This window comes from Eptatretus burgeri, chromosome 3 (assembly GCF_056783735.1).
Source record: "Eptatretus burgeri isolate ZD-2024b chromosome 3, Ebu_testis_v1, whole genome shotgun sequence".
Classification (NCBI taxonomy): Eukaryota; Metazoa; Chordata; class Myxini; order Myxiniformes; family Myxinidae; genus Eptatretus; species Eptatretus burgeri.
This window is the reverse complement of record NC_140963.1, coordinates 16,545,488-16,570,025: the sequence shown is the minus strand read 5'-3', so window position 1 is coordinate 16,570,025 and position 24,538 is coordinate 16,545,488. Positions and strand designations below refer to the sequence as shown.

The window sequence follows — 24,538 nt, the reverse complement described above, 5'->3', positions numbered from 1 at the left end:
CAAGTATCGTGCTATGCACTTCTTTTTTATTTATTTATTAATAGGACCAGAAAAATTATGTATAATCTTGAAATAAACACAGGTACGAGTCTGAAATTTTGGTTGAAGCATCTATAAACATCGGAAATGCCAATCGATTACTCAGCATCCCTGTCTGAGCAACATGGCATCATAAAATGTACGTGAAAAAGTGTTCATCACATAATGGTGTTATAAAATTTGTCATTCTATTGTGACTGTACAAAGGAACTTTTGTAATGAATTTGAAACACGTGATGCTCCCAATAAGAAAACAATTTGCATCTGGTTCATCAATTTGAGGAGGAAAGATTGTGGAATTAATCCAAGGTCAAGGTCTTTGAGACAAATCAACACACGTTGGGAGACCTGTAGGCAGTACTAGAACGAGAGGTCCATTCCATTTCGCGGAATACCCTGCAAGCCATAGTGCAGCATTACACCACCCGCCTATGGGTTATGATTACACAGAGAGGAGGACTCTTGGTTTATAGATGCATCATGCAAAATTACTCCCAGCTTTCTGTATTCCATGATTGTAAATATTTTAATGGTCCCATGAATACAATTTTTAAAAAATCACCTATACTTCTGTAGTCTGCTGGGTGAGTGCAATACGTTATGGAATTCAGGCAACAAAGAATAAAAACAACGAATAAGGATGAGCACAAAATACATTCTGGGTTGAAGGCAATTTAATCAAGTCATGTGAACAAATTGGTAGTTTGAACTGAAGATAGCTTGGGATGGTCTCTTTAGTCTAGTGACCAATGCACTGCTGCTTGGTTTTTGCAGTTCTTTCCGAGGCATTTCAAACTGCACTCCCATTTCCCTAGTCTTACGGGCTTGATAGCAGAGCCTGATAATATTGCACTGAGAAAGGGTATTTTTAGGTCTTCACAAAGGCCAGTTGTAAAGGCCTTTCATACCTTAATGATAATCAAGCAAAATTACAAAATTTCTGATTCTGACAGAACAGTCCAAAATGATGGATTCCAACTGCTCAGGTTTTCAGGTGAGAGCCTGGGAAGGCCGCAAGCAATGTCGGAAGGAAATCCACAAAAGGTTTATAGAACACTAGCTCATAACAAAAGTTAATTCAAGATCAGCTGTAATTAGTATATTTCGATTAATAAATCATCCGCATTTTATGAAGCAGACAGGTTAATTTGTCTTCCATATTGTGGGTTGCATTTCCTCAAGGAATAGAGTTTTTACAGCTAATAACATATTTTACCGCAAAAGCTCCCATTACTCTTACATACCACCATAAGGCAGAGCATCGAAGCTAGATGGATCACACTTAAATGCTTTCTACACTTGTTAATGATCTTACTTGTGCTCCATTGGAGTCTGACATCACAGAGTAACTCTCATTCACTTGCCTTATTTCACTTGTTGAGACACAAATAAAAAATTAATTTCTGGTTACTTGCGAAATAATTGTTCAATCGAACTTGCAGATTGAAAACTTTGGATAAAGAAAAGATGATATGCATTTTTAATCATGCAAATATGATTGTGGTCAACATTATATTTTTACCAGATTACAAGATTAGTGCTTTCAAATTTTATTTAATCATAATCGAGCTCTACAGAGAACTGTCAGGTGATTGTCAAAAGGGTATGAAGGATGAGGTTGTGTAATTTTTGAAAGTCGCAAATATACATTGACCATCTTTCTTCAAGCAGTATCGGTTTGTCTCTTTGCAGCAAAAGTTGAGCTTCAATTCAGTGTTGGCTAAAAGTTAGTTCAGCTCACATTCCAACAACACAAGGGAATCCTATTTCCAGCAGTGCTACTGACAGCGTTTTCCATATACAGTTCTGACATACCAACCACCCCACTCAGCTCCATTGCCAAGTGGGACCCAGGGGGATTGGAATGCAGTAGGTGTGTGTTTAAAATGCTTCTGGAATTTGTTGTGTACATGTCTTGTTGAACTTAAAGAGAAACTTAACTTAAATTTTGAAAACTGAGAATATATATACATGTAAAAAAGAAGACCCACTGACATCTCTCACCTGTGAATGGAGGGAATAATCAATTAACCCAGATGGCTAGGATTATATAACTAAACCAACTCCTCCTGTTCTCTTCTAGCCAAAGAAAGCTGCAAAACAACCATGAAAGGATATACAAGGAAAGCGCATCAGTGCTGTCGGTGATGATTCGTCAAAAAGTGATGAAACTGGTCTGGCAGCTGAGGGTGTGTAGCATTGGGATTCTCATGTGTGCACCATTTGTGAATGTCTTTACAGCTGTGGAGGAACTCTGGGAAGGGTTTGAAACAGCAAAGGGTTTCCCTTGCATAGCTTTTCGTGGTTGTTTTATGCAGATTTCTTTGGTAAGACAGGCATGGGAGGAGTGTATATATATATATATATATATATATATATATATATATATATATATATATATATATATATATATATATATATATATATATAAATATATGTATATATTAATGTGCATATGTTTGCCAGATTTCATTTTTGATTTGATTCACGAACATACTGTACATATGTGTATATATATATATATATATATATATATATATATATATATATATATATATATATACATATACAGTCGTGCGCCGCTTAACGACGTTCCGGGCAACGACGGATCGCATATACGACGGATCTGCCAGCTCTGAAAAAAAAAAAAATGAAAAAAAAAATGTAGCTGAACAATTCCTATCGCCGAGTGATGGAGCCGACGTAGCGCTGCCAGTCGTATAAAAATAGCACATACAATTATGTACGCTGTACAGTACATAATACTTCATAATGATAATAAACGGCAGTGTGGTCCCATTATAATGTGATCGTTGAGGTCCATAAAATGTCATCGCGAAAAAAACAGGATCGTGCTAAATCGGGATTCAAGGAAATCGGCTTTCAAACTGAACCAATGTTTGCACGTTTACCTTCGAGCAAGTATATTACCTTTGAATTGAAGAATTCCGTGAATGAATCGTTGTTACAGTCGAAATTAAAACACAAATTTATTTTTCGTGAAGCTTTTCATGTTGTTAAAACAATCGCACTGTTCCGAAAATATATATCACAATTGAGAGGAGCTCGTTTCTTCATTTATAGATTATAACATCGATGCAATGATTACGTATTTATAAAATCCAAACGCTATTTATTCATCTTTCTATAATCGATGCGAGAGGAGATTGTAAGCTGCTGCGAACAACACCGATGGCCGTCATGAATAGCATAAAGGTAAAACTAACATGTCTTCAGTCTCTCTTGGATGTGTGTTACAATTGCCGACAGTATTCAGTACAGTAACATGCTGTACAGGTTTGTATCCGAGGAGCAATAGGCTATACCATGTAGTCTAGGTGTCTAGGTTTGTGTAAGTATGATGTTAGAAAACGAAAACGAAAAAAAAAGATGTTCGCACAACGACGACGTCGCTTAACGACGCGTTTCTCAGAATGTAACCCCGTCGTTAAGTGGCGCATGACGATATATATATATATATATATATATATATATATATATATATATATATATATATATATATATACATATATATATATATATATATAAATGTTAGAGTGTATGTTAGAATATAGGTCTAGATGATTACAGGACAGTGTTTTAACGCAGTACAGCATACAAGAGTATATTATAATATACAACACATCACAGGTCGATAGAGAATACTCCAGTTCAGTAGAACATTTCATAGAATGAGACAAGATACAGTATACATAATAGAGTATGGTATAGTATTGTACAACATAAAATATGTCGATGTAGGGGTCGTGATTTGGGAAGGGATAAGTGTGAGGGGAGGGGGTTCTGGATTTGCGGTAGCAGGCCTTGAGGGGGAAAGTGGGAAAGAGGTTCTCAACTTGCATATGGTAGTGAGACTTGAGGAGAAGTGGGTGGGGGGGGGGGGTAGTGCAAGATTGTACGAAATGGAGTAAGTTAAAACAGCATGTTAATACAGCACACGGTGCCTACCCAAATATGTCCATGGGAGGTGGAGAGGAGAGGGAGTTTGGGAGGAAATGAGGGGAAGGAAGGCAGCATTATGGGGAGGGAAGGCAGCATGAATGGTAGAGAAGGCAGCCCAAATGGTATGGAAGGTAGCCTGATGGGTAGGGAAGGCAGCATGAGGGGAAGGGAGGGGAAGGTGGGGTGAGGGGAAGGGAAGGTGGCGTGAGGGGAAGGGAAGGTGGTGTGAGGGGAAGGGAAGGTGGTGTGAGGGGAAGGGAAGGTGGTGTGAGGGGAAGGGAAGGTGGTGTGAGGGGAAGGGAAGGTGGTGTGAGGGGAAGGGAAGGTGGTGTGAGGGGAAGGGAAGGTGGTGTGAGGGGAAGGGAAGGTGGTGTGAGGGGAAGGGAAAGGGAAGGCAGCATGTGGTAAAGGGCAAGCAACGTGAGGTGAAGGGAAGGCAGCATGCGGAAAAGAAAGGATGGCATAAGGGGCGGGGAAGAAAAGTGTGATAAAATGTATCCAAACAGCAACATTTTCTTTTTAACCAGTGTTCTACATAAAATTGGGTGGGAGCATTTGAAAACCATGCTCTACACTTGACAAAGGCGTGACTGCATGCATGCATGCATGCTCGCACATGCAGTGACCTTTGCACCTCTCCAGTCAGCTCACTCTGAATCGGATTTGTATGTGCTACACTCTGGGGAAGCCATTCAAAATCCAAAACTAAACCTTCAGTCCTTAACAGTACCCTTAACAGAGGGGTGGTGAGGGGAGGAGGGAGAGTGTTGGGAGAGAAAGGTTAAGGAGTGGAAAAGAGAGGGAAATGGGGTAGGAGAGAAAGAGAGAGGAAGGGAAGAGAGAGTGAGGGAGGGGGTTGGAGAGGGATGGGAGAGAGACAGGGAGAGGTGTGGAAGACAGAGAGGGAGAGGGGTGGAAGACGGAGAGGGAGAGGGGTGAAAGACAGAGAGGGAGAAAGGTGGAACACAGAGAGGGAGAGGGTGGAAGATGGGTGAGAGGGGGGAGAGAGGGGTGGGGAGAGTGAGGAGGGGGAGAGGGGAGATGAGAGGGGGGATTCTGACAAATGTGAGGCCAAGGTAAACATCCGTGCAAGAGACGGCACACACATTGATTAATTACCCTACCTGTAAATCACTGGGATGACAGGTTATAGCTGGGTCAGGATCCAATTCAAACCCAGGCTTGGCAGCTTACAGCGAACATGCGTACCTCTCAGCTATCCTGCCATGATGTGGCAATTCATTGCTTTGTAACAACTCAAAACATTTTTAACCTCCGCCATCTTCGAAGATGGATGGAGGTTACTGTTTTCACCCCTTTCTGTTTGTTTGTTTGTTTCTTTGTTTGTGTGTTTGTTTGTTTGTGAACAGTATTACGGAAAAACTCCTCGACGGATTTTGACGAAACTTGGTGGGGGGGGGGGTAGGTATGGTCCAAGGATCATGCCATTAAATATTGGACTTGGACCCCCCCCCCCCAAAAAGAGAATTTTTTTTTTTGCATTTCTACATGTTTTAAGTGATTTCCAACCCCCCCCCCCACCCCAAAAAAATTGTTAGAGAATTTTTTCTTTTTTTTGCATTTCTACATGTTTTAAGTGATTTCCAACCCCCCCCCCCCCCGTTCAAAGCACGTTACTCATAGGTTAGAAATAAGCTCTGGGTACGCTGAACATTACATCGAAGTGTTTCGACTTTTGAGTAACTTACAAGTAACGTGTGTCAACGATCGCATAACGTGCCTACAACTTATGGCCAGCGTATGCGGAACGTGTGCGTCATATAGTGGCATACGTCAAAAAACTTTCAGAATGCTTAAAATTTGTCAACGTATGCCAGTGTGCTTCAGCGTGCTCTTAACGTATGCAAAACTTACCCATAACGTATTCGGCAAATTTTTCATACGTCGGCATACGCTGGCTAAAACGTCAAGGTGTGACAGCGGCTTGACACTTCGATGTCCAGTGCGGTTATGATTTGAATCGTCGAGCGGCAGCCTTTTAATAGGCTACACCACATGATCGTCGGCAATACGCTGCCGCGCTATGCATACGTTAGACTATCATTGGGCATAGGTTGTGAACGCCAACAACACGCTAAGCATTCGTTGGTATAAGTTATCTATATGTTATCGAAACGTTCTGTGTACGTTACTAATACGTTATGCATACGTCCAACTCGTTATGAATATGCCCAAAACTGGAAAAAAAAACATCAATAGTTCAGCGTACGCCAGCATTTTACATACATTTTGATATGTTGCCATACGCTGGCTAAAACGTCAAGGTGTGACAGCAGCTTTAACCATGCCCGTCCTCCTCCTTCCAGTTTTCCTTCCTGAGAGATTGCTTCTGTATCCATCTTGTCCACCCTCTGCATCCTTCCCATACCCATCATTCTTACCGGCATCCCTTGTTTGTCAGTCTCCATCTATTTTGTCCCTTGGCCCCATTATTGGTATCCCCCCTCTCTTTCTGCTGTTCGATTTGTACCATTACATCCTGATTCATTCTGTGGTTCTCGCTCTTCCATGAGCTTCGATTCCATACAAAAATAAATAAATATACCTAAAAACCCAATAAATGAACAAAAAAAGCCCCTATTTTTTATTTATTTTTGTATACACCGTTGAGGGTCGTATGAGAGCTAAGAAATACTCCATATTTGATGGATCCAGGTGATCGACAGATCTACCCCACATCATCCCCTGCAGGTCTGGGTCTCCATGTAGAATGTACAGTTGAACAGTGTGTCTGCCTATGTGTTTGTAAAATCAGCATTAATGTGCATGTGTTTGCCAATGATTTCTCTCAAACTAGAAACTGGAGAATAGCCAGGCTACTGGAGGTCTTCATTGAGGGCCTCTTGGAAAAAAAAAAAAGGAAACGGCCTGAGAATGGAGCAAGATCAGCCGGGCTGCAGGAGGTCTTCATTGGGGGCCTCTTGGGAAAAAAAGGAAATGGCCTGAGAATGGAACAAGCCTTGTACTATATATTTATTTTAGTTCCTCCCCACGCCCCTCTTGCCATTCCTGCACTTATGAAAGGTGAAATGTTTATGTGTTAAGTTGTAGTATGTATTATATTAATAGCGTGTTTTGTATTCATTGGTCTATGCATGTGATGAGCTGAAGATATGTTTAGAAACTTTGTCTGGTTTCCAAAGGTTCTGACTTCTGGGGGATGGGAGGGGATATTTTTGTGTAGTTTCTTTATGATTCCAATAGGAATGTAAATATTACATTACTGGACCAGGCAGGGTATGTTTTACCATCAGCAGGTGTGATTTCATTTCATTAATTTATTCCAACCTGGGCTCTCTATTGATCTGGTTGTGTGCTGAGACGTCAAGGGTTCTTCTCTGTTACGTGAATCCAGACTGCCACTGCTGCAGTGCAAGTGCCTCCAACACTGTCAGGGCTCTTCATCTGATCCCACTGCACTGAACTGCACTTTGCCAGCACCCCGGGGTACTTGCACTGTGCCAAAAGCTCATCATTTGCCACTATGGCTTTGCAAGGAGTATGTGGTCGACAAAAGCCATGGTTATGGACATCTTTTCCCCAACATGCTCGTCCTGGCTCTCACTCATATCTTCTCACTCTCAGCACACTGTTAACAGGCTTGAATTTCTTCACTATTTTTGTTTTTATTCCTACTCCATGTGAGATTGAGTGACCGTAATGATGCCACTGGATCAAACCCACAAGGCAATCCAGTTGTTGAGGTCATCGTCATCGTCATTACCACCGCCGTCGTCGTCATCGTCGTTTTACGGCTGTTTCCATGCTTGCATGTGAAAGCCGTGGTTCACCTAATGGCTGCTTTCCAGGCTGCATGGTCCCTTGATAGCTCTCTGGTTAGGCCTTTAACTCAAAGATCATCTCTCAGCAACACATCACATGCTTTCCTCTGTTGGCCTCTAGCTCTCCTTCCATTCACATTCATAAAGTAATCACTCGAGCTGAAAGTCGAACTTTGAGCTTCTCAAACATTCACAAATTTGTATCATGGAATGTAAAGTCAACAAATCATGGAAAGTTAGATGTAATAAAGAGAAAGAGTTTTTTGGTTTCAGACCAGGTCACTCTTCCCTGGATATGCTGCTTCTTCTCTCCCAACAATGGATGGAGGTCCTCAATGGCAGACATGAAATCAGAGCCGTCTCCCTCGACATATCATGTGCTTTCGATGCAGACTGGCACCCTGCCCAGCTCACCAAACTCTCTTCTTGTGGTATCCAAGGCCATCTCCACTCATGGCTCGCAGACTTCCTCTCCTGTTGCAGCCAACGTGTGGCCCGAAATGGAGTTCTCTCATCCCCTCTTCCTGTCCAGGCTGAAGTTCCTCAAGGTAACATTCTGGGACCTGTTATTTTTCTGGTTTTCATCAGCAATCTCTCCGACTCTCTAGAAAATCCTCTTTATCTGTCTGCTGAAGATTTCACCCTCTGCCATACCATGTCATCCCTCAGATCGGCAAGCAGCAGCTTCTTCACTCACTGCAGATCTGAGTAAAATCACAAACTGGTCCAACACATGGAACATGTCTTTCAATCCGGACAAATCTCACACTTTCACTATGTCTCTCCGAAAGGACCGTTTGGAACCACCACCCTCCCCCGCCCCCCATCCACTTTCTCAACAATCCTCTGGAAGAAGTCCTTTCTTTCAAGCTTCTGGGACTCACTATCTGCCACGATCTTTCCTGGAAAAGCCACATTTCCAGCCTGGCCTCCAAAGCCAGTCACCGACTGGGAATCCTCCATGGTGCAAAGTCCTTCCTCGGCCCACCTGAGCTCCTGACCACATACAAAACTTGCGTCCGCAGCCTGATGGAGTACTGCTCTCCCCTCTGGGCTGGTGCTCCTGCCTCCCACCTTTCTCAGCTTCACGCTGTGAAAACCAAGGCATTTCAGATCATTGGCATCTCCCGCAATGAGGCTGAGTCTTTGGGCCTCTCACTCTCTCACCGCAGGCAGGTCGGTGCTCTTTCTGTCTTCTACCATCTCCTCTCCGGTCTTGCCCCCCCCCCTGCTGTGTCTGCGATTTGTCCCCCCACCATATTTCCGCAGGGCGCTCGATGTCCGCCAACAACCCCCTTCTAGTAAAACTACCAAAATCACGAATCGCTGCTCACCTTCACTCTTTCATTCCTCTTTTTCCCCACCTTTGGAATAAACTCCCTCACTCTGTTCAATCTCATTCTTCCCTCCCGGCCTTCAGAACAGCTGTTCACCACCACCTCTTATCATCTGCCATCCAAATCCTCGATCTTTTCTGCCCCCGTTAATCCACCCCAAACCCACCTGTCCCACCTTCTTCAAATTCCCTGTTTTCTTTCCTGAAAGTCCCTGTAATGTCCATCTTGTATACCCCGTGTTCCCCACTCCATCCCTCTCTCTTCCACAGATCTCCTAATGTCTCTGTTCCCCACTGTTTTGTCCTTCCCACTCCCACCCCTCTTGTCTCATGCCCCCTTGCTATGCATTGTGTGTTAGCTCTCATATGAGCCTTGATAAGGTATACAAAAAATGGGGGAAAAAAAGAGATGAACAAACTGAATTTTAGGGATAAATTAACTTGAATGCACTGGTTTGGGGCAGTTTCAATCTGATGATTACAAAATGTCATTTTCTGGTCACAAAACCTGTAAAACAAATGGAGTGACAGTGATTTGCATGAAGGAGACGACAGGATCAGTCTGGGTATACAACCCAGTCAATGAATGATGGATTATCATGGAGGTTGAAAGGACATCTAGTGAACACCACCATCATTCAGATATGTGCTACAAACAAACTCTGCAGCAGATAAATAAAATGTGGAGGGGTTTCATGGAAAGTTGCAGGAACTGGTGCCTAAAGAGGATGTTTTAATTATTTTGGCAGACTGGAATGCAAAAATTGGAGAAGCAGGAGCACCAGGGATTTGAAGGAAAGCACGGCCTTGGTATATGAGAAAGGGGAGTGGATACTGGAGTGCTTTGTGTAGATTGAGCTCGTAATTGCAAACACATGGTTCAAACAAACCAAGCACAACCTGAATACAGGGATTCACTATATTGGGCAACATAAAATCAGATTGACAACATTCTAATCAATAGAAGATGGAGAGGTGCTGTGCAATCTGTCAATACTCTGCCAGGTGTAAACTCTGGGACATATCATGAACTCCTTGTGGCAAATCTAAGAGTCAAATGGAGAAAAGAAAAACAAATAAAAAATTTCCACCAGATATCACCTTGAAAACATTTCTAAACTAGAAAGCAACTGCAAATGCAAAGCCAGTCCACATCCACTTTGTAATCAAGACTTCTTATTCTTATTCTTCTTCTGTTTGCTAAACATGATGAAAACAGTTAAATAAATTTTTATGATTTTAGGCAACCTTGACCTTTTGATCTAAAAAAAAACAATGAGCTTCTCGATTTTGATTGGTGAACCAATTCAGTGACCTAATGCGCCAATTCTTAAAATTTCAGGTCAATTGGATCAAAATTGACGATTTTATGTGACACCGACCTTTGACCCTTTGACCAAGTTATTAATTTGACTGCTCCATATTCTCATGATAAAGTTTTGCTGCAAATTTGATGACAAAAGCTGAAATGGTAAAAAGTTACAGCCCGGACAGACACACAGACACACACACACAGAAGTGATTTCAAAACCCCCGTCTTCAACGGCGGAGGGACTAACAATGTGCAAAAAAGGTAAAAAAAATAGCTTTCTTGCAGAGCTGGACTTGGTTGACAGAATGTAAGACAAATTGTGGTAAGAAGTTGAAAACGTAAAAGAAGAGGCCAAAAACAAGATCCCAAAAGCAAGCAGAAAGAAGAAGGCTAAATGGCTGTCAGAAGAGGCAATAAATATTGCAGACAGAAGAAAGATGAAAACTAAAGGCGCATCAAGAGCGAACATTAAGCTTGTAAATGTCGACTTCCAATGACAAACTAGGAAAGACAACAAAGGAAATTATTTCAAGGAAGCATCGAGATAGAAAGTGACAACAGCAGGAAAAACAAGAATGTTTTGCAAAAGATCAGAAAGACCATAAAAGGTTTAGGTCTAGGATTGGGGTCCTTAAAAATAGAACAGGAAAAGATTTCACGGAAGAAACACAGAGAATGAAGCATGGAAGGATGAAACTGAAAATCTATACAAAAGACATAGCAATACGATGGCAACCTTCGAAGTAAGGGAATATGAGCTGATAGTGATATCACTGATAGTGATAGAATGTGAGGTTCGTAGAAACTTCAAAGAGATGGCAAAGTACCAGGTGCTGATGAATGATCTCTGGTATTTCCAGTTGCAATGGATGGATGAGAGTCATGGACAGTAAAAAGGAAGGTTATTGAGAGCTTTGAAATGTGATGTTGGAGACTAATGTTAAAAAATCCCATGAACTGCAAGAAGAACAAACAAATCAGTGCTTGAGGAAATTAGACCACCATGTATACGAGAAGAGTGGATGATGAAACAGAAACTGTCATACTTTGGACACATCATGCGTGCAGAAAACGACAGTCTGGGGAAGTCAATCATGCTGAGTGCAGTTGAGGGAATAAGAGGAAGAGGCAGACCGTGTATGTGCTGGATGGATGGGGTAAAAGCTGCAAAAAGCTGTCTCTGCCAGAGCCACAGGAAGTTATGTAGAATCAGGATGTTTTGAGAAATCCGATCATGGATGTCACCAGAAGTCGGACACGATTTGACAAAACTAGATAACTTGATGTGATATTATTTCTTCCCCTTGTTTTCACACCCTGTTGGCTTCTGGAAATATAAGTTGTGGTTATCATTGATAATTATTTATTATGTGACCAAATTTTCTGTTATTGCTTGCCTCTTATCAATGACTTCTTTATAACCAAGATGCTGGACCTCCTTCACCACCATGATGCAACTAGGCTCTAAATCAAACCATTTAAACATTAAGAGAACTGGTTTCCACTCCAAGTGATTGGCCACCTGAGCGAGCATGTACAAGAGGTTTGACCTCAGGGTGTTAAGAACTACCACCTGGAGGTGAATGACAATACAATGTCAAGATACAAGTTGATGGTATTTCAAGGCACTCCAATGCTCAAAGAAATGTGCTTTTGCAAACTTGAGGCAGAAAATAACATTATATTTCAAGTTATTTATATATCATTGCAGAAGTATCGGCTTTATGAACTGCATAAAATTTCACTGCAGGGTAACACTCACAGTAACTGGTGGTTAACCACTCATGATTTCACTGCAGCCAAATTTTACAATCAGTGTCATAAGTCCAAGAATATAAAGAGCAAAATATCCAGGTGTTTACCAAGCCCGAATAGTTGGTGAAGTATACTGCGGGAAAGAAAAGTGAGACAATGCACTGGAGGCAATATTTGTAGAAGTCAGTTTGTTCTCACCTGCGTATGGCTGTGAATAAAGGAGGGAGGACCGCTGCTGATGGATGCAGGAGTGTGGACAGGGATGCCACTTCGTTGTTGTGGATAAATGGCTGTGGCGAGACCAGGCCCAATGGTAGATGGGCTATGCGGTTGTCTCCTGGTGTCCATGGCTGGAAAACCTGGTGAGAGAATGTCAGGGACCAACTAAGACATCACTTTAAAGTCACACTCATATAGTAATCCTTTTAAATCCTCCTATTAATTTGCAATGGTGGCTTAGTGGTTAAGGTGACTGGCTTGGGACCAAAAAGTCCTGAGTTTGAGCCCCTTTTAACCGTTGAATTAACACCGGGTGGGGTCGACTCAGCCCGTCATCCTCCTGATTTCAGTGAAATGAGTACCAAAGTGCTGGGGCAATAACCATTCGGAGTAACCTGCGTTGGAGTGGTGACTAACTGGCTTTGATACCAATACAAATTTTTATTACGGACTGTCAGCATCAAAAAGCTACATATGTCGAAGAAACAGTTTCAAATGGAGCACCTCTCCGCTATTATTCGAACATTTAAATTGCATCAGATGTGGAAGTGAATGTGAATTGGTGCTCCCAGCTTGCCGGCTCGATGACAGAAGACGCCATTTGAATTTTTGCCACCCCCATCCCTACCCCGTTTAGAATCCCATGCAGGCACGGGCAACTTGCTGGTCATCCTATAATTTTATTTGCTGGCAATGACCAAAATAACTTTGGTCCACATCATGGCAAACCTCACTTTGTCAGAGAGGTCGCAAACACCGTCACAACAAAACTCGGCAGAACCTCATTTTTCTGATGTTCATTGCGCAGCTACTTGCGACGTCCATCTGACAATAAACTGTTAAATGTTCTCTTGCAACATAGCAAACATTTATGCATCTACTCATAAGGAGTATGTGTTTACATTTTGGCGTGGTTAAAAATAAAATCCATATTGTTCATTCGATAAAGCAGTTTGTTTTCTATCTGTAAATGTCAACGCTTTAATTATGTCACTGTGTGCCTTGTGATCAAGGTTTCCCTGATTTGATTGAACTCCATGCCCAGCATCCTCCACCATTCACATGGACACTAATGCATTCGTTTTGTTATACTCGTGCCCTTTTGTGCAACACATAACTGTGACAAGCCAATTATCTCAGCTTCTATGAACGGAATAACCATCGAAACAAGGTGCTTTGTCCAATTGGCTTGAGCAGAACCACCTACGGTGTCATCAAACACGATTGACAAGTGGAAGTCCTTTTTTAAGCTTATCAAATGTATTCAAACCAATGGTTTCTTTCAACAAAAAAACCCCATCAGTTTCTAACCGTCAACACTGTGGCATAACATCGTAAAGAGAGTGTTTTACTGAATCGAGCTCAACATATCCTGGACAAAGCATTCCCACTTTACAGGTAATAGGAAGATGTTTTCAATATTGTTAAGGCTGTGGAAATTCGCAGAACACAATATAGGTCCTTAGTTAGTTATGCCGATAAGTCCGTGTTCAGTTAGATTTCCCCACCGTTGTTTAATGGGATGTATTCGTGTAACAGGGCTGTGATCCTTTGAGATAGTGTTTTTCTTTTCCTATCATTATTTTGGACCAACCACATCTCAACCACCATTACAACAACCATGATCACCTCAAACCACAACAACCACGATCGCCTCAAACCACAACAACCACGATCGCCTCAAACCACAACAACCACGATCAGCTAACCACTTTCCCCGCTACGCCAACTGCCGATCCCCTTCTCCACAAACCAAACCACAACTCTCTATCGGTGGCGCGCGGATTTTCCCACCTGCTTTTCCCACGCTTTGATTTTAGGGGAAGTGCGATGCGGGTCAAAGGTCAAAGGTCATGCGAAGGAGGGGCCTGATTTTGGGGGGGCCTGAAGACCCACCTGTGACAGGGTTCCGGCGTTGTTCCGGAAGGTCACGACCGAATTGTCCGTCCGGTGGGCTAGCGGCTACTATTAGTGAAAAGCGGTCGTTTGCATGCCGGTGGGCGCGAATTCGTAACAATATTTTCGTAATTTTTTTTCATTTACTGGGTGGTGGGGATCATGGAGGTGGACTCAACACAGACGTTCACACTTAACGAGACCCAGACCTATAAAAATGAGAATGTCTTAATGTCAGCACAACTGGCACACAACACCCACGGTTTACACCCATCAAGTCAGTTTACCTACCATTTTGGTGACACACCTGTACCTCTTTATCCCCATTGTAATTACAGGTATTTATTAACATGTAGTTTGAATCTACTTACTGTAACTCCCTCACCTGTAAAGATGCTACAGAGGTACAACACTTTCCTCTCAACGGCATGGCCTGTGTTTGATTCTTGGCCCGACGGCAAACTGTCAGATTGGTGCTTTGCAGGTAGGGCATTGTATTACAAAATGTCGTTATTGGATTCCTGTTAAGTTGGGGCCTCATTTACTAGCATTAGTTGGTTGACTTAAAAGATCCCTTTGGGTCTTTGGTGATCTCGAGCGGTGAGTTATTGCCGGTGTGATACTCCGAACAAATTCCAAATTCCTGCTCTTAACCAGTTCTACTCAAACGTCAGTCCTGGACAGCCTGTTTACGAAAGTCTTGGGCCAATCTACCTCATGTAATCTGCCCTACAAGAATGTGAGATGAATTGAGATCATTAAAATAGTTGTTGTGATAATAGTAGTAGTTATTGTCACTGCAGCGACTGCACTTTCAGGGAGACAATAATCCTAAAATACACAATTTGGTGTCTGTCTGTCTGTCTGACTGATTGACTCGCTGGCTGTGATGCATTTGGTCGTCACACGATGGTCACACGATGGAGGTTGTGGCGACTTAATTTGTCCCTCTCCCCAAAGGGGTGTTCCACCTTGGGGGAATCCGTGTTCAGGTGTATATATAGCTTATCATGGTGTTTTTCCAAGGCCGCTTCAAATAACAAAAGTAACAAAAAACACTAATGATAACAGTATAATATTAATGTTATTACAAAACAATATTGATGCGAATAATGCCACCCCCCCCCCAACCCATCCTCACCCAAAGGAGTTTCTTTCTCCTTGGACAAATGCCGTGTGCTTATCGTGGCGTTTCGTGGGACACCCCTATCAGAAGGAAAAAATATTATAAACCACAAACACCTATGATTTCCTTTTTAAACAGTAGCTACTGCTGTTTAAAACGAAACTGAAAGGGAGGAAACGCGAACTTCTTGAGGAATTATATGCTTATTGAGGCACAGACCAACGGACCTGAGCCTAAATCTACTGTAATCTATGTACCACAGAGAGGATAATAACATGACCCTTTCGCCCCTCCCGTAGGAAGTCTGTTTACTCGGTTCATTAATTGACAACTTTCGTACATAAAAAGCCTGGTCTCCATCAATTTTGAATGGTACGATTCGATTCGGATTGTATTCATAACAGGGTGTCCACAAATTACCGTTCCAAATTCAGATTGTAATAACAAACAAGCTCAAATGAGCTAAGATCCTCGTCCTCTTAATGATGACATCATAAAAACGAACATGTCATTGTGATGTATCAGGTTTGCGATACATTATCGGTGCGATACATTGCGATACATACATTATCCCGCAAACAAAATTCAAACAGCTTGCCTAGTTTCAGAGATAATGGTATAGGCGATTTCCATTAGCGGCGATATTATGATGTCAACTTTTTTTCTAGGACGAATTTCCAAAATCGGAGATGGTTACTGCCTGCGCGTGGGCTTTCTGCAGATACATGGGAAGTTTCACGAAGATCCGATGAAAACTCTGAGTTGTGAAACAAAAAAATGTCAAAAAATAGGAATGACATCATAAAAATTGATATGACGTCATAGTGATGTATCATATGTGTGGTAATTCATCTCTGCTAATGCCCTGTTCGATTCCCACAAACAGAATTCAAAAAGCTTGCCTAGTTTCGGAGATAATTTTTTCGGCGATTTCCATTCGTGGAGATATTTTGACGTCATAACTTTTTTTCTCGGAGGAATTTTCAAAGTCAGAGATGGTTACTGTCTGCACAGGGTATTTTTACATATATATGCCAAGTTTCAGGAAGTTTCGATGAAAACTGTAGGCTGTGAAACAAAAAAGTCCACAAGAAGATGAAGAACAACAACATGAGTAAAGGCGCTGTCACACCTTGACGATTTAGCCAGCAACGGGAATGTATAAAAATGTATGTAAAACGTTGGCGTACGTTGAAATTTTGATGCTTTTTTTTAAGTTTTGGTCGTATTCATAACGTGTTGGTCGTATGCATAACATATTAGTAAAGGGCACAGAACGTTTCGTTGTCTTATAGATAACTTATACCAACGAATGCTCAGCCTGTTGTCGGCGTTCACAACCTCTGCCCAACGATAGTTTAACTTAGGCATAGCGCGCTGCACGTATCGCCGGCGAACTCGTGGCGTAGCCTGTTAAAAACCTGCCTAAAAACCTAAAAACCTAAAAACGATTTAAATCATAACCGCCTGAGAATTGGAAGTGTCAACATCGCAGTCACACCTTGACGATTTAGCCAGCGTATGCCGACCTATGAAAAATGTGTCTAAAACGCTGGCACACGTCAAATACGGTATGGGTAAGTTGTGTATACATTAAGAGCACGCTGAAAAACGATGAAGTATGCTGTCATATTTCGTGGTACGTCTAGTACGTCGTGAAATTTCAAACATGCTGAAAATTTTCGACGTACTCGCCGTATGGCTCACACGTTCCGCTACGCTGGGAATGAGTTGTAGGCACGATATGCGATCGTTGACACACGTCGACAAACGTTAATGTAAGTTACTCATAAGTCGAAACACGTCGAGGTAATGATTAGCATACCCGAAACTTATTTTCTCCGTCAAGGCACATTTTCTTTTTTTCTCCTTGGCTCCCATGAAGGCACGTGACGAAATATCTGAAGTTGTTGTTTTTGGGGTTTTTTTTTTTTTTTTAAAGTCTTTCACGAATTTTAAAATATATTCAGACATTTGCTTTTAAGTTTTGACGTCGACGTGACAATATCCTCAAACAGAAAATATTCACAGAGGATGAACTTAGAATAAGACATGAGCAAACTGAAGAGGCAATCGGATGTGACGTAACGGCACGTGACGAAATATCGGAAGTTATTGTTGTTGTTTTTTTTAACGCTGCCAATTCGCCATTATACGGTAGCTGTAAATTAGAAACACGTTCAGTAAGTTCTGTGGTCGTCCGGAAGACGTCAATCAAATACGTCTACATACGTCAATATGCGTTGAAGGTACCTTACACAAAGGTTAGAAATAAGTTTTGGGTACGCTAAACATTACCTCGACGTGTTTCGACTTATGAGTAACTTACAAGTAACGTGCCTTGACGTGTGTCAACGATCGTGTAATGTGCCTACAAACACGTCACTCATAGGTTATAAATAAGTTTCGGGTACGCTAATCATTACCTCGAAGTGGTTCGACTTATGAGTAACTTAAGGCCCGGTCACACCTTGACGTTTTAGCCAACGTATGCCGATTTTTGAATTTTTTTTCTAAAACGCTGGCACACATTGAATACGTTATGGTAAGTTTTGATAACATTGAGAGCACGCTGAAAAACACTGCCATATGTCGTTGTGCGTTGGCTTTAAACGTACTTTTTGGTTGTCCTCAATTTTTTTCATGCTTGAAATTTCACGACGTATGCTGGCGTATGACTCACACGTTCCGCTACACTGGCCACAAGTTGTATGCACGGTCTGCAATCGTTGACAGACGTCAACACATGCTACTTGTAAGTTAATCACAAGTTGAGACATGCCGAGGTAATGTTTAGCGTACCCGAAAGTTATTTCTAACCTATGATTAACGTGTTGTTGGCACGTTACGCGATCGTTGCCACACATCGACAGACGTTACTTTTGAGTTACTCATAGGCTGAAAGACGTCGGTATAATGGATCGTCCTTGCGTCAGCGTCCACGGCCACGGCCAGGACACTTATTTGCAGCATTCTTCAAACTTTTCTTCGGCATGACGAGGATGTTCACACTTCGATGTTTAGCTTGGCTATGATTCCAATTGTCCATCGGCAGCGTCTATTTAAAATAGTCGAGTTTGAGCGTTTTAACACGTTCAGAAGACACGCTTCAAATTTCAAAACCCCAGCGTCAAAAAACAAAGGCGAGTGACAGCAATTTAAATCGTTCATTGTAAACAATGAAAATAGCTGAGTTGTACCGTTTAAAAGTCGTTGAGTGTAAAAAAAATCCAATTGTTGAGCGCAAGCGTCTACTTTCAATAGTGGGGTTTGAGCAATTTAGCACGTTCAATCGAAACGATTAAAATTTCCGAGCGCCAGCGTCAAAAAACAAAGGCGAGTGACAGCAATTTAAATCGTTCATTGTAAACAATGAAAATAGCTGAGTGGTACCGTTTAAAAGTCGTTGAGTGTAAAAAAAAATCCAATTGTTGAGCGCAAGCGTCTACTTTCAATGGTGGAGATGCAGCCATTTAAATCGTTGAGTGGCAGCCTATGAATAGCAAACCCTACGTCACCGGCAAAGATAAACTGCCGCACGATATGGATAAGTTAGGCTATCGTTGGGCATAGTTTGTGAACGCCGGCTTCACGATAATTATTCGTTGGTATATCGTATCTATAAGTAATCAAAGCGCTCTATGCACATTATTAGTTCATTGTGCATTTGTCCAACCGGTTATGAATAGACCTCAATCGTAAAAACAAGCTATAGCTCATTGTTGAAAAAGCCCCATAAAAAATTAGCCGCGAAGAACTTCGAACAATGGTGAAAAGATGTCTCCTACCCGTGGACACGCGGACGCAAGGACGATCCATCATAACCCACACCCTCCCCTCACACTCACCTACTACTGCCAACATGAACAAACTACTACTAATACTAATACTGATACTGATACTGTTACTGCTGACATGGACATCGACTCAAAAAGGACTCGAAAACACTGTTGGGTTCCCCTTTTATGAGCAGCATTTTTATATACCAATTCCCAAAACCGCTGGGAACATCTTTATATGGCAGTTGTAAGCTAGAAACACGTTCATTTATTTTTTTTTGTCGACCGGAAGACGTCATTGGAATACGTCTACATACGTCGATGTGTGTTGGGACTACGTAAAGAATTGGTTCAAAGCACGTCAAACATAAGTTAGAAATAAGTTTCGCGTAAAAAAGACATTACCGCGACGTGTTTCGACTTATGAGTAGCTTATAAGTAGCCTTTGTGGACGTGTGTAAGCGTCCACATATCGTGTGTAAAACTTATCCCCATCGCATGCGGAACGTGTGTCATACGCCGAGTACGTCGTAAAATTTTGAACATGTTTAAAATTTCTTGACGTACTCTACTTACTACGATGTATGATAGCGTAATTTAGCGTTCTACTCACGTATACCAAACTTACTCATACCGTATTTGACGTGCCCCAACGTTTTAGACATTTTTCTTAGGTCGGCATACGCTGGCAAGATCGCCAAGGTGTGACTGCGATGTTGACACTTCCATTTCTACGGCAGTTATGATTCGAATCGTTGTGCGTCAGCCTTTTAATAGGCTACGTCACGACATCGTCGGCGATGCGTACAACGCGCTATGCCTGAGTTAGACTATCGTTGGGCATCGGTTGTGTAGGCCGATAACAGGTTCAGCATTCGTTGGTATGTTATCTATAACACAACGAAACGTTCTGTGTAGTTACCAATGCGTTATACATAAGACCAAGTCGCTATGAATACGTCCGAATCTTTAAAAAAAAAACATCAAAAGTTCAACGTAAGCCAGCGTTTTACATAAATTTTAATACGTTGCCATCGCTGGCTCAAACGTCAAGGTGTGACCGGGCCTTCAGAAGTAACGTGTGTCGACATGTGTCAACGATCGCATAATGTGCCTACAACTTATGGCCAGCATAGCGAAACGTGTGTGTCATACGTTGGCATACGTCGTAAAATTAAAAGCATGCTAAAATTTGAGGACAACTGCAAAGTACAACGATGAAAGCCAGCGTACTACGACGCATGGCAGTGTTTTTCAGCATGCTCTTTATGTAATCAAAATTTACCCATAACGTATTCGACGTGTGCCGGCGTTTTAGACAAATTTTTCATAAGTCGGCATACGCTGGCTAAATCGTCAAGGTGTGACAGCGCCTTAAGACTTAGAGATCCTCCACGAGGATCTAAAAAAAAAATGAATGAAATGGGATAGCATGATGTGGTTTGATGCTTGTGAATGAACAAACATTTCTCAAAGTTTTATTGTCAAGATCATCGTATCGCATTCATCACCATTTATCATCGATTGGTCTCTACAAACCAGGCAACACTGCTCTTTATTGTGGGGACGCTGTTTACAGTAAATGTGACGTCACGTGTCACACGCGACAACTAGAAATGAAAAAAAGTAAATAAAACTTTGAGGAATGTTCTTTCACAAGCATGAAACCGCATTGTAGTATTCCATTTCATTCATTTTTACCCCACGCGCAAAGCAAAGAGTGAATTAAACTAAAGCAATCAGTCGGGTACGTACGTAGGCATGTTGTCTTACTTGGAACCTTCTTATCATTCCTGATTACTCAATTCTGCTTGCAGTCTGCAGGCACAACGGCATCATGTGATTACGACATAGATGTGGATGATAGCCCATGCTGCACGAGAGAGAAGATGACTCCACCCAATAAAAAGGCCCGTCGCTCAGAAACTTTCAGAAAAGATTGGACTTCTCAGAATCCTTTCATGAGACCAAAGGAAGGAGACCCATCAATGGCAGTTTGTAACTTGTGCACACGCTCGTTCAGGATCAGTCATGGTGGGGTCAATGACATCAAGAGACATGTGGTGAGTACTCAATACAAACAAATGGCAAAAGCAGTCCAAACCAGCTCCTCTCTTAAAAGTTTCTTCCCTGATGAGGATTCCCACACTGAAGATCTGGTGACTAAAGCAGAGCTTCTTCATGCTGGACATATAGTGGAGCACAACATAACATTTGCCTCAACTGACCATGCCAGACCACCCTTTGGAAAGATGTTCTCTGGAGACGACTCCAAAAAGTAGGCGTCGGATTGGAGGAAAACAACTGCGATCATCGGGTACACTTTATCACCATACATGCTACAGCCGGTCTTGGACAATATGAAACTACTTCCATTCTCGCTTGCAATTGTTGGAGGGAGTGAGTCAGGAGTCGAGTCAATGTATCCACTAGTTTTGCGCATCTTTGACATGAACTGGGGCGAAGTCACCACAAATTTCTGGAGGACGTGTCCGGTATCAAACTGGACAGGATTGGGAATCTTTGAGAGAGTGGAGGAGGGATATAAAGCAGATAGAATCCCATGGGAAAACACAGGGGCTCTGAGTATCGACAATTCGAGCGTGAATCTTGGAAAATGCACAGGATTCTGCATACATTTCAAGAAGAGAAGACCTGATGTATTCACGGGTGTACGTAACTGTCACATACCACACAAAACAGCCAACCACGCATCTGATGACTTCACTCTTACAAGTGGCTTCTCAATTGATGATCTCCTTGTGGACCTCGATGACTACTTTGACAAAAGCATGAAACGAAAAGCTGAGCTCAATGAATTCACTTCATTCTGTGATCAGAAGTACAGAAAGATTCTCAAGTATGGATCAACACGATGGCTCAGCAGGGACACTTGTATAAACAGGATCCTGCTGCAGGATCCTAATCTGAAGAGTTACTTTGCCAGTCAAAACACCACCAAAGATCTTCGACTTCGACGGCTCCAAGAACACTTTGGAAATCCATGGACTGAAATTTATGACATTTTTCTAGTCCATTCTGAAAAGGTTTGTTGACACCAACAAATGCCTGGTGTTGGCTTAGCGGTTAGCGCGGCTGGTTTGGGATCTTAGAGGCTTAAGTTGGAGACCCAATTCGCTGTTGAATTAAAACCAGGTGGGGTTGACTCAACTTCCTAGGTTGGTGAAATGAGTACCAGTGTACTGGAAATAGGGGCATTGCATCAGTGGCACAGCCACATCCTCAGCCAATGATGCTACCCGCAGCCTTGTGCTGTATACGAAGGAGGTGGAGGAGGACTCCACCAAAATCTTTCAATTTGAGAAACCTAAAATTCATTGCATCAAGACAGAACTGACAACGTTTCTATAAGGTTTGTTCGATCGTTTTCTGAAAGAGGAGGCATATCATGGAAATGAACTCAGCGAAGTAAATATTGATGTTCCAGATTCATTTCAGGACAAACCTTTCTTGGGTTTTCAAATGACCAATCTGATGCGACATGTTGATCTCTTACCACCTGATATTGTGAAAATCCAAGATTATTGTCGAAAGTTCTTACAAGAGGTAGTCAAATAGGCACTCTCCCATTTCCCACTTCAGGATGATGTGATCTGCCATGCGAAACTCATTGACTTTTACATGCGAAGAGAAACTGAATTTGACGATGTCAGATATTTTGTGGACAGATTAACCACATTGAAAGGCAAGCTGTCAGGCAAGGAAGATGATCCATACGATGAGAACATGGCATACAGAATACTGCTGGACACAGCCGTTTCTGACCCAAACCAAAGGGCGGACAAGACCTGGTCTGATATATCGTTGACAAGAATGGCAGACGGGGAAACGCGATTTTGCCTTCTGTTTGCAGTAGTTCAGCACATACTTGTCCTGCCACACAGTAATGCCAAAGAGGAAAGTATCTTCTCACAAGTTTGCAAGACCAATTTCCAAGGCCGCTTGTCAAACGAGGTCCCCCTGCTTGCTCTCCTCATGCAAAACTAACTTATTTTGTCAAACTCCGTGTCATAAGATTGATCCAAAGGCCAAGAAAGCCTGTTGTGAATACAATGCAGAGCACAGGCACATGAAGCGACTCGTCCGTCAGGTCTTGGCCATGTCAGTTTGACTGATCTCTGCTCATGTGGTGCTTCACAATTTTGAAATGAGTCTATACAGCACTTAGACTGTAAGTGAACATTTGGGTTGAGTTCTGAACAGCTGCAAGTCCACCTTGGCGATAAATGACTATCTCAGCATTCTGGTGTATTTTGTCACTGATAACCCCCCGAACAACGTTTTTACCACGTTTGGTTAACCCTTTGCGTGATGCATTGTTTACGGCCACATGGTTCCCTGTTGCTTCATTAATTTTTGTCATAGGGCTGTGAGTTTCAAGTGGTACTTACAAAAAAACACACAACTTGGGTGTCAAGTTAGACGGATAAACAAAAATTAAAACGAAAAGAAATTTTCAATTATTTTTTATCTCGCCGCAAATCTGCGACTGCAGTACGCAAAGGGTTAAAAAAAAAAAACCTCAAATGAGCTAAGATCCTCGTCCTCTTAATGATGACGTCATAAAAACGGATATGACGTCATTGTGATGTATCAGGTTTGCGATAAATGATCTGTGCTAATGCCTGGCTTGATTCCCGCAAACAAAATTCAAAAAGTTGCCTAGTTTCGGAGATAATTTTTTTAGGCGATTTCCATTAGCGGAGATATTTGGACGTCATAACTTTTTTTCTCGAAGGAATTTTCAAAATCGGAGATGGTTATTGTCTGCGCAGGGTATTTCTACATATATATGCCAAGTTTCAGGAAGTTTCGATGAAAACTGTAGGCTGTGAAACAAACAAGTCCACAAGAATAAGATGAAGAACAACAACGTAAGACTTAGAGATCCTCCATGAGGAACTAAAAAAACCGCGCTTTCATTTCCTACCAACCCGCTTGTTTCTTGCCTTCAACGTGCCATCTACACGATCTAACCCTGCAATCAATTTTGTATCTAACCCTGCAATCAATCAAATTTGATCTATAAACTAGTCTCCTGGAAATGCAACCAAAATTCCTCTGATTTTCCTATTCTTGCCTGCCACTGAGCCAACTGCTAAAGGCCCAGTCACACCTTGACGTTTTAGCTAGCTTATGCTGATTTTTGAAAAAATTGTCTAAAACGCTGGCACACGTCGAATACGTTATGGGTAAGTTTTGGAAACATTGAGAGCACGCTGAAAAACACTGCCATACGTCGTAGTACGCTGGCTTTCATCGTTGTACTTTGCGGTTGTCCTCAAATTT

The 24,538-nt window shown here is 42.0% G+C and overlaps 1 protein-coding gene across 1 annotated transcript in view; it reads right to left on the bottom strand.

Moving 5' to 3' along the window:
- Positions 1-24,538, bottom strand: part of LOC147029450 (titin-like) — a 146,814-nt gene that overhangs the window by 109,994 nt on the left and 12,282 nt on the right. The window contains exon 2 of the mRNA XM_085872499.1: positions 12,407-12,567. Coding sequence (XP_085728625.1) covers positions 12,407-12,556 — 150 coding nt within the window. The 5' untranslated portion in view covers positions 12,557-12,567. The remainder of the gene's footprint in view (positions 1-12,406; positions 12,568-24,538) is intronic.